General features: G+C 34.8%; 1 protein-coding gene across 5 annotated transcripts in view; it reads left to right on the top strand.

The window, feature by feature from the left end:
* The window catches only part of LOC128234881 (bromodomain adjacent to zinc finger domain protein 2B-like), a 249,182-nt gene that overhangs the window by 174,110 nt on the left and 57,352 nt on the right, over nucleotides 1-17,720 (top strand). For all 5 annotated transcript variants that reach the window (XM_052949483.1, XM_052949482.1, XM_052949481.1 and 2 more), the window contains 2 exons: nucleotides 2,366-2,449; nucleotides 9,815-11,351. In XM_052949483.1, coding sequence (XP_052805443.1) covers nucleotides 2,366-2,449; nucleotides 9,815-11,351 — 1,621 coding nt within the window. The remainder of the gene's footprint in view (nucleotides 1-2,365; nucleotides 2,450-9,814; nucleotides 11,352-17,720) is intronic.

Here is a 17,720-nt window from a genome sequence, read left to right as displayed (position 1 = left end):
GAGTCTGGTAAAATACTGCACTAAGGCATGCCATGTTAAGAGTCTGGTAAAATACTGCACTAAGGAATGCCATGTTAAGAGTTTGGTAAAATACTGCACTAAGGCATGCCATGTTAAGAGTTTGTTAAAATACTGCACAAAGTCATGCCATGATAAGTGTTTGGTAAAATACTGCACAAAGTCATGCCATGATGGGTGTTTGGTAAAATACTGCACTGTGTCCTGTCATGTTAAGTGTTTGGTAAAATACTGCACTAAAGCATGCCATGTTAAGAGTTTGGTAAAATACTGCACTAAGTCATGCCATGTTAAGTGTTTGGTAAAATATTGCACTCTGTCCTGTCATGTTAAGTGTTTGGTAAGATACTGCACTAAGGCATGCCATGTTAAGAGTCTGGTAAAATACTGCACTAAGGAATGCCATGTTAAGAGTTTGGTAAAATACTGCACTAAGGCATGCCATGTTAAGAGTTTGTTAAAATACTGCACAAAGTCATGCCATGATAAGTGTTTGGTAAAATACTGCACAAAGTCATGCCATGATGGGTGTTTGGTAAAATACTGCACTGTGTCCTGTCATGTTAAGTGTTTGGTAAAATACTGCACTAAAGCATGCCATGTTAAGAGTTTGGTAAAATACTGCACTAAGTCATGCCATGTTAAGTGTTTGGTAAAATATTGCACTCTGTCCTGTCATGTTAAGTGTTTGGTAAGATACTGCACTAAGGCATGCCATGTTAAGAGTTTGGTAAAATACTGCACAACATCATGTCATGTTAAGTGTTTGGTAAAATACTGCACTCTGTCCTGTCATGTTAAGTGTTTGGTAAAATACTGCACTAAGGCATGCCATGTTAAGAGTTTGGTAAAATACTGCAATAAGTCATGCCATGTTTAGTGTTTGGTAAAATACTGCACTAAGTCATGCCATGTTAAGAGTTTGGTAAAATACTGCACTAAGTTATGCCATGTTAAGTGTTTGGTAAAATACTGCACTAAGGCATGTCATGTTAAGGGTTTGGGAAATACTGCAATCTGTCATGCCATGTGAAGGGTTTGGTAAAATACTGCACTAAATCATGCCATGTTAAGGGTTTGGTAAAATACTGAACTTAGTCATGCAATGTAAAGAGTTTAGTAAATTAGTACAGTCTGTTCTGCCATGTTAAGTGTTTGGTTAATATACAGCACTCAATCTTGTATGTTAAGGGTTTGTGTTTATCCTGCACTCTGTCATGCTATGTTAAAGGTTTGATAAAATACTAAACTCAGTCATGCCATGTTAAGGGTTTGGTAAAATACTGCACAAAGTCATGCCATGTTAAGTGTTTGGTAAAATACTGCACAAAGTCATGCCATGTTATGGGTATGGTAAATTACTGCTGTCAGCCCTGTTGTTTGGTGTTTGGTTAATATACAGCAATATACAGCACTCTGCCATGCATGTTAAGGTTTTTTATATATCCTGCACTCTGACATGCAATGTTAAGTGTTTGTTTAATAAACAGCACTATGTCATGCATGTTAAGGGTTTTTATATATCCTGCACTCTGACATGCAATGTTAAGTGTTTGTTTAATATACAGCACTCTGTCATGCATGTTAAGGGTTTTTATATATCCTGCACTCTGACATGCTATGTTAAGGGTTTGATAAAATTCTGCACTCTGTCCTGCTGTGTAATGGATTTGTTTATATCCTGCACTCTGGCATGCTATTTTAAGGGTATAGTAAAAACTACACTGTGTCCTGCCATGATCAGGGTTTGGTAAAGTCCTGAACACTGTCCTGCCATGATCAGGGTTTGGTAAAGTCCTGAAAACTGTCTTGCCATGATCAGGGTTTGGTAAAGTCCTGAACACTGTCCTGCCATGATCAGGGTTTGGTAAAGTCCTGAACACTGTCCTGCCATGATCAGGGTTTGGTAAAGTCCTGAACACTGTCTTGCCATGATCAGGGTTTGGTAAAGTCCTGAACACTGTCCTGCCATGATCAGGGTTTGGTAGAGTCCTGAACACTGTCCTGCCATGATCAGGATTTGGTAGAGTCCTGAACACTGTCTTGCCATGATCAGGATTTGGTAAAGTCCTGAACACTGTCTTGCCATGATCAGGATTTGGTAAAGTCCTGAACACTGTCTTGCCATGATCAGGATTTGGTAAAGTCCTGAACACTGCCTTGCCATGATCAGGATTTGGTAAAGTCCTGAACACTGTCTTGCCATGATCAGGATTTGGTAAAGTACTGAACACTGTCCTGCCATGATCAGGGTTTGGTAAAGTACTGAACACTGTCCTGCCATGATCAAGATTTGGTCTAATACTGCGCTCTTCCTGCCATGCTAGGGGTTTGGTTTGTTTTTCAGGATGAGGATGAGCCGGGGAGCCTGGAGGAGCTGGAGAAGCAGATGGATAAGTTGCAGAAGCAGCATGGCCAACTCCGGGAGAAGGTTGGTACACAGCACACATTATTGTAAAACATTCTCTGTCTTGTTTGTAAAATAATCTGTGTACCATCATAACGAAATTTGTGTTTTTCCGAAAACACACATTTTTGGGGTTTTGTTTTTTCAAAACATAAAATAAAAAAAATGTAAGTAAATATAAAATTTAAATAATGCAGACAAATATAGTCTTTATTCTTACCTCACTCAACTTGCTGAGGTCACATGCAAACCTTTTTTTATGACACTCCCTGTAATGTGACAAAATCACATAAGACAAGTGCAGTAATCTGGGGATTAGCAATAAAAGTTCTATAGTCTTTGGGACTTTGAGAAATATTTGAGATTTTACAAACATATAAAATATCCAAATTGGACCAAATGATATCTTAATCCGCCATTGAACCAGTATTGGAAAACAGTTTCTGTCCTTATAACATCAATGTTGTCATTGAGTAATCTTTTGAGAAATGTACGCATACATAAAAAATAAAAAAAATGATTACAAAGATTTCTATTTCACACATGTTTTACATTTAAAGTTTGCATAAATATTAGCACTTAAAGAAATTAAAAAAAGAAACAACAAATACAATCGTCTAATGAAACTATCAACATAAATGGCTATAATTTTTTATGTAAGCATAAGATAATGCTTTCCTGACACAATGTTGAGAACAGATATTTTTGCCTTAAAAATATAAATATATAACTTTAAATATTCCCACTTACCAATAATTTATCTAACTAGCTCATATTTTAGAACATGCATGCATGCCAATTTAGCGACATGCTTCAAACCGTCATGAAAATTCACTCATTTTACCTGCCTTGTATTTCAACATTAGAGATAGGAAAGATGAGTTTAAAAATCGACCATAGGAACTGCAATTGAGACACATTCTTTGATATAGATTCAATATAAAAATATTAAATGGACTTGTATAAAATCGAAGAAGGAAAAAAATCTGGACAGTTCAATTCGTTTGTGAAAAACCAGAAAATGGACATTACAGATATTGACATGACTGGTTTCGACTGTAATTGAAGAAAATATGGCAAAGCAGGTGGTTGCCGCTTAATAATTTTTGTTTGCATTGCCTTTATGGATAGTGATGGAAAGTGATGAAGCTTGGTGAGCTTGGTGTGTAGGTAACTTATGTGAAGACGTAGCTTGGAATTGCTTTTGTTATTTGTTGGGTCAAGGTGGCTGTAATGATTGCATTCTATCAAGATGCCCTGGGGGCTCAAAACTTGGGGTCATGAGTTTCCTTAGACATATATGAAGATCTTTCATAATGCCGAAACCTTTGATATTTGTTATGAAGCGTCATTTGATGGTCCTCTACCAAGTTTGTTCAAATTATAGCCGGGGGGTCAAATCTGGCCCTGGCTTGGGATTCCTAAGTTTTCTATAAAATTATATAAGAAATCTTAAAAAATATTCTTGACAAAACCTAGAAATAAGAAACGTTTGATTTGTAACTTTGTCTAGTGGTCCTCTACCAAGACCGTTCAGATTATGTACCTTGGGTTTAAATACTGGCCGCAGCCCCGGGTTTCACAAGTTTCCTTTAGAATTATTTAGGGAAATCTTTGTAAAATCTTGTTGTCTAAAAGGCTAGGCCCAGTCCTTTGTTATTTTGTATGTAGTTTCATATAGTGGTCCTTTACCAATTATTTTTTTTCAAATTATGCCCCTTGGGTCAAAACTGGCCCTGCCCAAGAGTTCACAAGTTTCCTTTAGATTTATATTGTGAAATCTTTGAAAATCTTCTTGTCTAAAACCACTAAGCCCAGACCCTTAATATTGTGTATGTCACATCAAACAGTGGTCCGCTACCAAGTATGTTTAAATAATGCCCCCTTTAGTATAGCTGGTCTCACCCTCTTTGACCTACTTAAGCTAAAACAATATATTTGGACCATGTGTACAGTTTTGAAAACAAATATCAATGTTGTCATTAAGTGCGACCTTTTGACCTTACTTTCTTATTTTCTAAGCTCCAGCAATGACATTTGTACCATGTGTACAGATTCACAAACACATATTAATCTTGTCCTTGGATGACCTTGACTGTGAACTTATGACTTATTTTTCTTAATTTTGAAGGCTACAGCAAAATTGGCCCCACCCAGAGGGTCACCTGTGTTACATAGAGATATAAAGGGAAAAAAAACTTATCTTCTTACCTTGAAACAAAAAGCATAGAGCTAAGCTTTTCGGGGTGAAACATTGTCGAGTGGTTACAAAGTTATAAACCTTTCACTCAGGTGATTGATTTAAGGCTATCATGGCCCTCTTGTTATTGTGTTTAAGTCAAACATATACAGCAGTTTGATATCCATGAGAGCTTTGTTTCTGTTGAAAACCAGCCTGTCATCCACTCATGTATATAATGTGAAGTCATACATTAAGGATTTCTTTTTGGGTCAGTGTGGTCATGGTCAAAGTTTTTGCCTCAATAAATAGATTTTTGATGTTTGCTCAAAACTTGAATTAAGAGTAACTTAGTGTTGGTTATATTATTTATTTTAAAAAAGATACTAGGCAGAAAGAAGTACTGAGTCCTTTTTGAGAGGCCATGAGAACGTTCCCCTGGTGGGGATTGATCCCACAACCTCTTGGATGAGAGGCAGACATCTATACCATTAAGACCACTCTCACCCTATATGTAACTCAGTGTTGAAACTTGGTATATACAAAACTTGTATATAGACAACAGTATGATTGATTTGGGAACAAGGTCAAAATGGAAATATGATATCTGCTCAATATCTTTTTTAAGAATAGGCAAAAGGCCACACCAAATTAATGTTTTGTTCCTCGGATTTTAGCCAAAAAAAATTGGAGCGAGCAAGCGAAAAAAAATAATTACAATTTTGTCAGCTTTTATAAAACCCGAAGCGAGCGAAGAGCGTTAAAATATTTGTTCTTGTAATCAATATAAATAACAGAGATTGTTCAACATAATTGCCCTTAAACCCATTTTAATGCAATCTGGAACTGAACTGCTAATCTAAGGACAATGGAAAAATGTTCAAGTAGATACTATTTATTCATCCGTTTTTAGTAAACACAATTTATGGTTAAATCAAATTTCTAACATAATTACATATGCTATATACATATTTTATGTATGACGATCATTCATAATAAAAAATAACCCTGCTTTTAGGTAATTTTAAAACAACTTTTATAAATCTACCTGAATCACTTTAACATCATTTGCAACTGTATTTAGATATTTATTAGGATTGATTTCGGATGTTTTAAAAATGATGTTTTACACAGTCATCATCAAACATCACACTCCATATACATCTAAATTTCATGACTTAATTACATTTTGATTATCACAGTATATGCAATGGCCTGTGCTTATCGAAATGAATAGTACATGGGTATGTTCAGAGTACTTTTATGGTCAGCCCAAATAATTGTACGTGGACATATTTTTTTTACAATTTTTGTTATGGCAAATCCATTAGGGATTTGAAGAATACTGTAGAACACGTCTATTATTTTAGACTAGGTCAGGGATTTGTTTTTATAATCCCAGATTATGCTGTTAAAGAAAACAGAAATAAAGGTTATAAGCCGAGGTTAGGCTTACCTAATTCGCTATTTGAGAAAAGATATTTGCTCGAAACTGTTGTTTTGTCAGCATTTGGTCAAAAATGACTTAAACCAAACAATGAGACAGGTTCCTGTTAAGTGAAGCTGTTTACTTCAGCATCGACGTCATCAGTAAGGTAAATTTCTAGTCATGAGTATCATGACTTGAATCAAATAATACTTAATTGAGTCATTGTTCATCATTCCAATATGTATTTTACATACATACACTACCAACCATGCAAATTTTGCTAATCGCCCCGATTTTTCCTTAATGTAGATGTTATTTTTTAGCTCTACTGGCCAAAGGCCAGAAGAGCTTATGCGATGGTATTGTGTACGTAGTATGTGCGTCTGTGCGTTCGTGCGTCCATGCGTCTGTGCGTCTGTAAACAATTTCTTGTGAACACGATACAGTCTTTCAGATGAAATTGTACAGTATTTAGATATCCATTAAAGCTCGGTTCCTTTTGAAAACCAGCCAGATTTGCCTATGCATGCCTAGATTATGGTTCCTGAAAGTATAAAAAATGCTATTTTTAGCTAAGTCTATTTTTAGCCAAGTCTACATGAGCGAAGTCTATTTTTAGCCAAGTTTACATGTAAAGTCATAATTGCATGTAAATGTTTGTTCAAATTATGCCCCTAGGGTCATAACTGGCCATGCCCAGGGTTCACAGGTTTGGTATACTTAAATTGGGAAATGTTAAAAACCTTTTTGTCTGAAACAGCTATGCAGATTCTTTCTATTTTGAACAAGGCTTTATTTAGTGGTCCACTACCATGGTTGTTCAAGTTATGCCCCTTGGGTCAAAACTGGCACTGCCCCCGGGGGTCACAAGTTTCCTAGAGACTTATTTAAGAAATATTTTCAAAATCTTCTTGTTTCAAACCACAAGGCCCATACTTTTGATATTTGTTGTGGAGCATCATATGATGAACGTCTAGCAAAACATTTGAAATTATGCCCCTTAGGCAAAAGCTGGCCCCACCTTTTTTTTTACTTACTTTTTAATTTTTAAAGCTACAGCAATGAAATTTTGACCATGTGCACAGTTTTGCAAACAAGCATCAATGTTGTCCTCTGATGTCCTTGACTTTGACCTTTTAACCAACTTTTTTATTTTTAAAGCTACAGAAATGAAATTTTGGCCATGAGTACAGTTTTGAAAGCAAATATTTTTTACCCTCAGATTACCTTTACTTGGCACATATTAAAATAGTTCATGCAACTAATCTGCTTACAACACTTTCTGTCCTCAGATGTTGAACATGCAGTGTTTTTTTGCTAACCCAAACACAAAAAGTGAACTATATATATGTTGCTTATTACTAATATGTACATGATCTGGATTGAAAATGACCACAAGAGCCATGCCAGTAGAGCAATAGGCCCTCTTGGGCCTCTTGTATAAGCTATTTTTCACTATACTCTGTGCGATATAAGTATATCACACACTACATTCATTTCTTTTTACCCAAGTTACTTTCAATCGTGATTTTCCGAAAAGCTTTAAAAGAAACATACATAAGCAATCACATTTAAACAAACACTTTGCGCAATGAAATGAAAACTCAATTCATTTTGGTTTAATTAGTTTTGACATTTACAAAACATACAATAAACTAAGGCACCTGTTAAAATACCTGCATATTGCGGTAAGCCGCATCACAGCAATATGCTGTGAGCATGTTTTTGGAAGTTGTACATGGTAGCAGCAGATATATGCAGTGATATGCTTACCACCGCGTTCTCTACTGCAGAATATATCCCTGCAATATACTTTCATGACACAATTTCTCCCGCCAAGGTAGTTTTTTGGCAAAATTTGGTGGTTGGTAGTGTAGGTGACATTTGGAAATTATTTAACAAGTAGAAAAAAATATTTTTAATACCAAAACTCGTTGAGTTCATTTTAACAAGGGAGGTCACTCTCTTACACAAATGTGGTGAATGTAAACACTTTGCTTAAAAACTTACAAAATCTCCCCAAATTACAAATTGTTTTTAATTAATTATATATTTCATAAAACCTGCTTCAATAACCTGTCTCTATGGTGTAGTTGGTCTGGTCTTTATCTGCAAATACCGGGGATCCCGGCTCGATGCATTCTGTTTTTGAAACCTTTTTTAGTATCGTTTTTAGTAACTGATTAACATTTTCGGTGAAAGTTTTATGAAATTAAGATATTTTAATGAAATGTTAAATTTAACAGGTTATTGAATGTTAAGCTGGTTCACAAATATTACTTTTATTATGCTTTTACATGGATAAAATGCTAAGATAACTTACATGATACAGTGTGCATCATTTTGCAATTAATGTGCAATCATTAAGTATGTGTTGTGTTGTAATGTTTTTTCGTTTAGTTATTAAAAGACAGAAAGGGGTTATGGAAATTTACTTTCTGTTCCAAAAAGCATGACTATAGCATCACACTTACTGATTCCAGGTTTAACCATTTAAATGCTCATGATGCTACAGTCCACAGTTTTCTATCTCGACTTTTTCGCTATGTCGACCTCATAATTCAGTCCCTGTGGTCGAATTTCACACATTATCCTTGTTTCTTATGTCGAACTATAGATCGAGTTGTAGGTGCGAAAATATTTATGACGGTTTGCGGCATGTCGCTAAATTACCGTGCGTGTCAACATAACAAACTGTCATAATTGGAGGTTTATTGGTAAATGTGAATAATTAAAGTTGTTTGTTTATGGTTTTGATTAAAGAGCCATTTATTGCTCAAGCTATTCATTGAACTGCTCAAGGACGCCGATGACATCATCCGAAAATTTGACAACATTGAAAGTTATGTGACGAAGAAATTTCTCTATACTGCATGTACCAAACAAACAGTTATAACGAATGCACTATTTTAAGTTGTCATCATATGTGCTGAACTGTTTTCTTACAATGTACAAGTGTATGTAATTGCTGTTTTATATCTATTTTGTATAATCCATAAACGTAAATTAAATAAATTTGACACAAATAATTCATTTTGTTTCACTATATTTTTCAAAAATACATTTGCTGTTTTCATGCTGGTAACAAGACTGTTTAATTGAAGAAGTCGGATGGCGGACATAAACCAAACTCAAATGTGTTGGGATTGGTGATATTTTTGGTAATTCATTTGTGTCGAATGTTCGTTATCTCGACTTTTTTCCTTAGGTCCCGACAAAGTTGACATAACGAGTTTCGACTGTATGTATAAAGAATGTATTCCGTACTGATATTATGAACTTTCGATTATTGTCCGATAGTAAATCGAAATGCTTTATCAGATTGATTCGATTATCGATAGCAAATGGAGTCCGATTTTCAAACACTACATGTCATTCAGCTCCTAAAATCACAATCTTAATTCCTTTTAGCAACAAAGAGCCAAACAATTTGTATCACCCCTCGAAGCAGTTTTGAACAGTTAGTTTTTGGCACTTCAAAGAATGTAATTTATGGCAACCATTTGATTTGGCGGTCAATGTGAAACCAATGTACATGTATAGATTATTTGCATCTGTATGAGCCCACCCCTCCATTGTCAGTTCCACATTGATGTGTAAATAAATACTCTCAATTGCTGAAAGTAAGCACTGTGACCTTATATTATATTAATTGGCTTAAAAATAAATGAATATTCTTTGAATGTGTGTTCAACCTGGAATAGAATATTTTATCCACAATAAAAGGATGTGGTAAGATTAATTTTATATTTTGACTTATACTTTTTACTATTATCTACAGGTATTTGAGAAATCCCAGCATGTACGAGGGATAGATTTGGGCCAGGACAGATATAAGAGAAACTACTGGATTCTGCCCCATGTTGGAGGTATATATCTGGAGGGAATGGAATCTGGAAAAATTAAAGATGTGGTCCTCCCAAAGACATGCAGTGAGAGATCTGAATCCAGAACTAAGATTGAGGTCATTGGAGAAAAAACTGAGAAAAAAGGCATATCATTCTTTGGAGGTATGTTGGAGAAAGTAGTAGGTGATATCAAGGATATTCAAGTTGAAGATGGTTCCAAGGTTGTTGCTGATAATAAGTTGAAGTTGAGAAAAGATGTGAAGGTTGAAGTTGAGAGTTGTTCCGAGTTTAACATGTTAAAGGATGAGAGACCTATGAATGGTTTGGTTAGGCTTAAACCAGACATGGAAAATGTTGAACTCAGTGATTGTAACAAACAGAATGAGAAAATTGTATCCAATGGTGGTTTTGTTGAACATGAAATAGAATGTGAGATAAAACATGAAGGGAATATAAATGCTGCAGCAATAGACATTCCTATTGATATAGATATAGTTAAAAATGACACATTACATGAAGTTGAAAACAAGATGAAGTGTGAACAAGAAACACCTCAAAATAATTTTGTCTCAGGAAACCGTGATTTAGAAAACTTACCAATTACAAAACATGTTGAACTTAAAATACCCAGTATCAGGTCCAGTGCAATAGAGGAGCAACAGTCAGAAACGACTACAGACTCTAAACTGTTTCTCAATGTCCCACAGACATTTTCAATATGTAATTCCAGTGGAACCGATTCCATGTCTAATATTTCATCATTACCTTTATGTTCATTATCATCATCATTATCATCATCTTTATTTATGACCTCAGACACAACTGTGACCTCTTCATTGAACTTGACCTCAGCATTGTTTTTGAATACCTCATTCACTGATCAAATGACTAAGTCCATCGATCAAATTAACTCATCTCTGCTTTCACCACTGAATCCACCACCTGCCCACTCCCAGGAGATTGTTCCAGAAAGAAAAGCAAGTTTTATGAGCATTGAATCTATTCTGGGTAAAAGTGAACCTTCTAGTCAATCTGATACTAATTTATTAATTTCTCAAAGCAGTGTGTTACCAGTGAATCCATTCTCAACCCAGATATCTCTGGAAAAGACTTCAAGTGAAACACATGTGATTGACTCAAGACCGTGGTTTACTTTGTTACCAAGAGTTCCATGCGATGACATGTCCCTCACACAAGGTCAGCACTCATCAGGAATGCTTATTTCCCCACCATTTATGTCTCAACTGCCATTCCATCCATTCTCTATGACACCGTCATTTTCTTCATACCAAATGGACCATCTGTTTACCTCAGTTTCATCTGTAACAGCAACAACATCAGTAACACCTTCTAGTGTGATGCAGTCTAAGGAAAAAATGTCTTTCAAAAAACCTGAACCTGTCAGCAGCAGTCAGAACCCTGAAGATGTCTTAAAATCATATCAGGGTGAAGCCAAGCCAATTCCAGAAGGTATGTAAACATGTTCAGGTCAGATTTGTTTTTAGCTCACTTGAGCACTAAGTCAAGGGATAATTCAGAAAGAAATGGGACCAAAACCTGTTTTTTTCACAGCTGAGAAAAAAATTGGTATTAAAAATTTCAATACATATTAGTGACAACTACGTTCAACAATTTTAAAAGTTACGCAAAGATGAACATTTACATATGTTTACAATGCCAGCACCACTGTACTATAAGTAGTGTCAAATGACAACATAACTATTTTATAAGTAATTTCAAATGAGATACTATCAGTAGTGTCAAATGACTACACAACTATACTAAGTACTATCAAATGACATAATATTAGTAGTGTCAAATGACTACACAAATATACAATAAGTACTATTAAATGAAAACACCACTAAACTATAAGTACCATCAAATGACAACACCACTACATTATAAGAACTATCATCACCAGTATACTACAAGTACCATCAATTGACATTACCACTACACTATAAGTACTGTCAAATGACATCACCACTACACTGTAAATACCATCAAATGATCTCACCACTACACTATAAGTACCATCAAATGACATCACCACTACACTCTAAGTACTGTCAAATGACATCACCACTATACTATAAGTACCATCAAATGACAACACCACTATACTATAAGTACCATCAAATGACATCACCACTATACTACAAGTACTGTCAAATGACATCACCACTATACTATAAGTACTGTCAAATGACATCACCACTATACTATAAGTACCATCAAATGACAACACCACTATACTATTAGTGCCATCAAATAACATCACCACTATACTATAAGTGCCATCAAATGACATCACCACTACACTTTAAGTACTGTCAAATGACATCACCACTATACTATAAGTACTGTCAAATGACATCACCACTACACTTTAAGTACCATCAAATGACATCACCACTATACTATAAGTACTATCAAATGACATCACCACTACACTATAAGTACTGTTAAATGACATCACCACTATACTATAAGTACTGTCAAATGACACCACCACTATACTACAAGTACTGTTAAATGACATTACCACTATACTACAAGTACTGTCAAATGACATCACCACTATACTTTAAGTACCATCAAATGACATCACCACTATACTACAAGTACTGTCAAATGACATCACCACTATACTTTAAGTACCATCAAATGACACCACCACTATACTATAAGTACCATCGAATATTAACACCACTATACTAGAAGTACCATCAAATGACATCACCACTACACTATAAGTACTGTCAAATGACATCACCACTACACTGTATGTACTATCTACTGACAAGACCTCTATACTACAAGTACTGTCAAATGACATCACCACTACACTGTATGTACTATCTACTGACAAGACCTCTATACTACAAGTACTGTCAAATGACATCACCACTACACTGTATGTACTATCTACTGACAAGACCTCTATACTACAAGTACTGTCAAATGACATCACCACTATACTTTAAGTACCATCAAATGACATTACCACTATACTACAAGTACTGTCAAATGACATCACCACTAAACTATAAGTACTGTCAAATGATATCACCTCTAAACTACAAGTACTGTCAAATGACATCACCACTACACTGTATGTACTATCTACTGACAAGACCTCTATACTACAAGTACTGTCAAATGACATCACCACTACACTGTATGTACTATCTACTGACAAGACCTCTATACTACAAGTACTGTCAAATGACATCACCACTATACTTTAAGTACCATCAAATGACATTACCACTATACTACAAGTACCATCAAATGACATCACCACTACACTTTATGTACTATCTACTGACATCACCACTAAACTAAAAGTACTGTCAAATGACATCACCACTTCACTGTATGTACTATCAACTGACAACACCACTAAACTACAAGTACTGTCAAATGACATCACCACTACACTTTATGTACTATCTACTGACATCACCACTTAACTAAAAGTACTGTCAAATGACATCACCACTTCACTGTATGTACTATCAACTGACAACACCACTAAACTACAAGTACTGTCAAATGACATCACCACTATACTATAAGTACTATCAACTGACAACACCACTATTCTATAAGTACCATCAAATGACATCACCACTAGACTTTATGTACTATCTACTGACATCACCACTAAACTAAGAGTACTGTCAAATGACATCACCACTTCACTGTAAGTACTATCAACTGACAACACCACTAAACTACAAGTACTGTCAAATGACATCACCACTATACTATAAGTAATATCAACTGACAACACCACTATTCTATAAGTACCATCAAATGACATCACCACTACTTCACTATAAGTACTGTCACATGATATCACCACTAATCTACAAGTACTGTCAAATGACATCACCACTATACTATAAGTACTATCAACTGACAACACCACTATTTTATAAGTACCATCAAATGACATCACCACTACTTCACTATAAGAACTGTCAAATAACATCATCACTTCTCTATAAGTACCATCAACTGACATCACCACTAAACTACAAGTACTATCAACTGACATCACCACTAAACTTTAGGTACTGTCAAATGACATCATCACTTCACTATAAGTTCTGTCAACTGACATCACCACTAAACTATAAGTACTGTCACATGACATCACCACTACACTATAAGTACCATTAAATGGCATCACCACTACACTATAAGAACTCTCAAATGACATCACCACTATACTATAAGTACCATCAAATGACATCACCACTATACTATAAGTACCATCAAATGACATCACCACTATACTATAAGTACCATCAAATGACATCACCACTATACTATAAGTACCATCAAATGACATCACCACTCTACTAGAAGTACTGTCAAATGACATTACAACTATACTATAAGTACCATCAAATGACATCACCACTATACTATAAGTATCATCAAATGACATCACCACTATACTACAAGTACTGTCAAATGACAACACCACTATACGATAAGTACTGTCAAATGACATAACCACTATACTACAAGTACTGTCAAATGACATATAAGTACTGTCAAATGACATTACCAATATACTACAAGTACGGTCAAATGACAACACCACTTAACTACAAGTACTGTCAAATGACAACACCACTTAACTACAAGTACTGTCAAATGACAACACCACTTAACTACAAGTACCATCAAATGACATTACCACTACACTATAAATACTGTCAAATGACAACACCACTATACTATAAATATTGTCAAAGGACAACACCACTATACAATAAGTACTATCAAATGACAACACCACTATACTACAAGTACTGTCAAATGACAACACCACTTAACTACAAGTACTGTCAAATGACATCACCACTATACTATAAGTACTGTCAAATGACAACACCACTTAACTAAAAGTACCATCAAATGACATTACCACTATACTACAAGTACTGTCAAATGACATGACAACACCACTATATTATAAGTACTGTAAAATGGCATTACCACTATACTATAAATACTGTCAAATGACATTACCACTTTACTACAAGTACTGTCAAATGACAACACCACTATACTATAAATACTGTCAAATGACATTACCAATACACTACAAGTACGGTCAAAAGACAACACCACTATACTATAAATACTGTCAAATGACATTACCACTATACTACAAGTACTGTCAAATGACAACACCACTATACTATAAATACTGTCAAATGACATTACCACTATACTACAAGTACTATCAAATGACAACACCACTATACTATAAATACTGTCAAATGACATTACCACTATACTACAAGTACTGTCAAATGACATTACCACTATACTATAGATACTGTCAAATGACAACACCACTATACTACAAGTACTGTCAAATGACAACACCACTATACTACAAGTACTGTCAAATGACAACACCACTATACTACAAGTACTGTCAAATGACATATAAATACTGTCAAATGACATTACCAATACACTACAAGTACGGTCAAACTGTCAAATGACATTACCAATACACTACAAGTACGGTCAAACGACAACACCACTATACTATAAATACTGTCAAATGACATTAACACTATAGTATAAGTACTGTCAAATGACACCATCACTATACAATAAGTACTGTCAAATGACATTACCACTATACTACAAGTACTATCAAATGACATCACCTCTATACTACAAGTACTGTCAAATGACATCACCTCTAAACTACAAGTACTGTCAAATGACATTACCACTATACTCTAAGTACTGTCAAATGACATCACCTCTATACTACAAGTACTGTCAAATGACATCACCTCTAAACTACAAGTACTGTCAAAAGACATCACCTCTAAACTACAAGTACTGTCAAATGACATTACCACTATACTACAAGTACTATCAAATGACATCACCACTATACTACAAGTACCATCAAATGACATCACCACTACACTACAAGAACTGTCAAATAACATCACCTCTAAACTACAAGTACTGTCAAATGACATTACCACTATACTGCAAGTACTGTCAAATGACATCACCTCTATACTACAAGTACTGTCAAATGGGTTACCCCTAAACTACAAGTACTGTCAAATGACATCACCTCTAAACTACAAGTACTGTCAAATGACATTACCACTATACTACAAGTACTGTCAAATGGCATTACCACTATACTATAAGTACTGTTAAATGACAACACCACTATACTATAAGTACCATCAAATGACATTACCACTATACTACAAGTACTGTCAAATGACAACACCACTATACTATAAGTACTGTCAAATGATATCACCTCTGAACTACAAGTACTGTCAAATGACATTACCAATATACTACAAGTACGGTCAAATGACAACACCACTTAACTACAAGTACTGTCAAATGACAACACCACTTAACTACAAGTACTGTCAAATGACAACACCACTTAACTACAAGTACCATCACATGACATTACCACTATACTACAAGTACTGTCAAATGACAACACCACTATACTATAAATACTGTCAAATGACATTACCACTATACTATAAATACTGTCAAATGACATTACCACTATACTATAAATACTGTCAAATGACAACACCACTCTACTATAAATACTGTCAAATGACATTACTACTATACTACAAGTACTGTCAAATGACAACACCACTATACTATAAATACTGTCAAATGACATTACCACTATACTATAAATACTGTCAAATGACAACACCACTATACTATAAATATTGTCAAAGGACAACACCACTATACAATAAGTACTGTCAAATGACAACACCACTATACTTCAAGTACTGTCAAATGACAACACCACTTAACTACAAGAACTGTCAAATGACATCACCACTATACTATAAGTACTGTCAAATGACAACACCACTTAACTAAAGTACCATCAAATGACATTACCACTATACTACAAGTACTGTCAAATGACATGACAACACCACTATATTATAAGTACTGTAAAATGGCATTACCACTATACTATAAGTACTGTTAAATGACAACACCACTATACTATAAGTACCATCAAATGACATTACCACTATACTATAAGTACTGTGAAATGACAACACCACTATACTACAAGTACTGTCAAATGACAACACCACTATACTACAAGTACTGTCAAATGACAACACCACTATACTACAAGTACTGTCAAATGACATATAAGTACTGTCAAATGACATTACCAATACACTACAAGTACTGTCAAACGACAACACCACTATACTATAAATACTGTCAAATGACATTAACACTATACTCTAAGTACTGTCAAATGACATAACCACTATACTATAAGTACTGTCAAATGACATTAACACTATACTCTAAGTACTGTCAAATGACATAACCACTATTCTATAAGTACTGTCAAATGACATTAACACTATAGTATAAGTACTGTCAAATGACATTACCACTATACTACAAGTACTATCAAATGACATCACCACTATACTACAAGTACCATCAAATGACATCACCACTACACTACAAGAACTGTCAAATAACATCACCTCTAAACTACAAGTACTGTCAAATGACATTACCACTATACTGCAAGTACTGTCAAATGACATCACCTCTATACTACAAGTACTGTCAAATGACATTACCCCTAAACTACAAGTACTGTCAAATGACATCACCTCTAAACTACAAGTACTGTCAAATGACATTTCCACTATACTACAAGTACTGTCAAATGGCATTACCACTATACTATAAGTACTGTTAAATGACAACACCACTATACTATAAGTACCATCAAAT

This window comes from Mya arenaria, chromosome 5 (assembly GCF_026914265.1).
Source record: "Mya arenaria isolate MELC-2E11 chromosome 5, ASM2691426v1".
NCBI classification, from domain to species: domain Eukaryota; kingdom Metazoa; phylum Mollusca; class Bivalvia; order Myida; family Myidae; genus Mya; species Mya arenaria.
The sequence above is the reverse complement of the archived record's forward strand: the minus strand, read 5'-3'. Positions and strand labels throughout refer to the sequence as shown.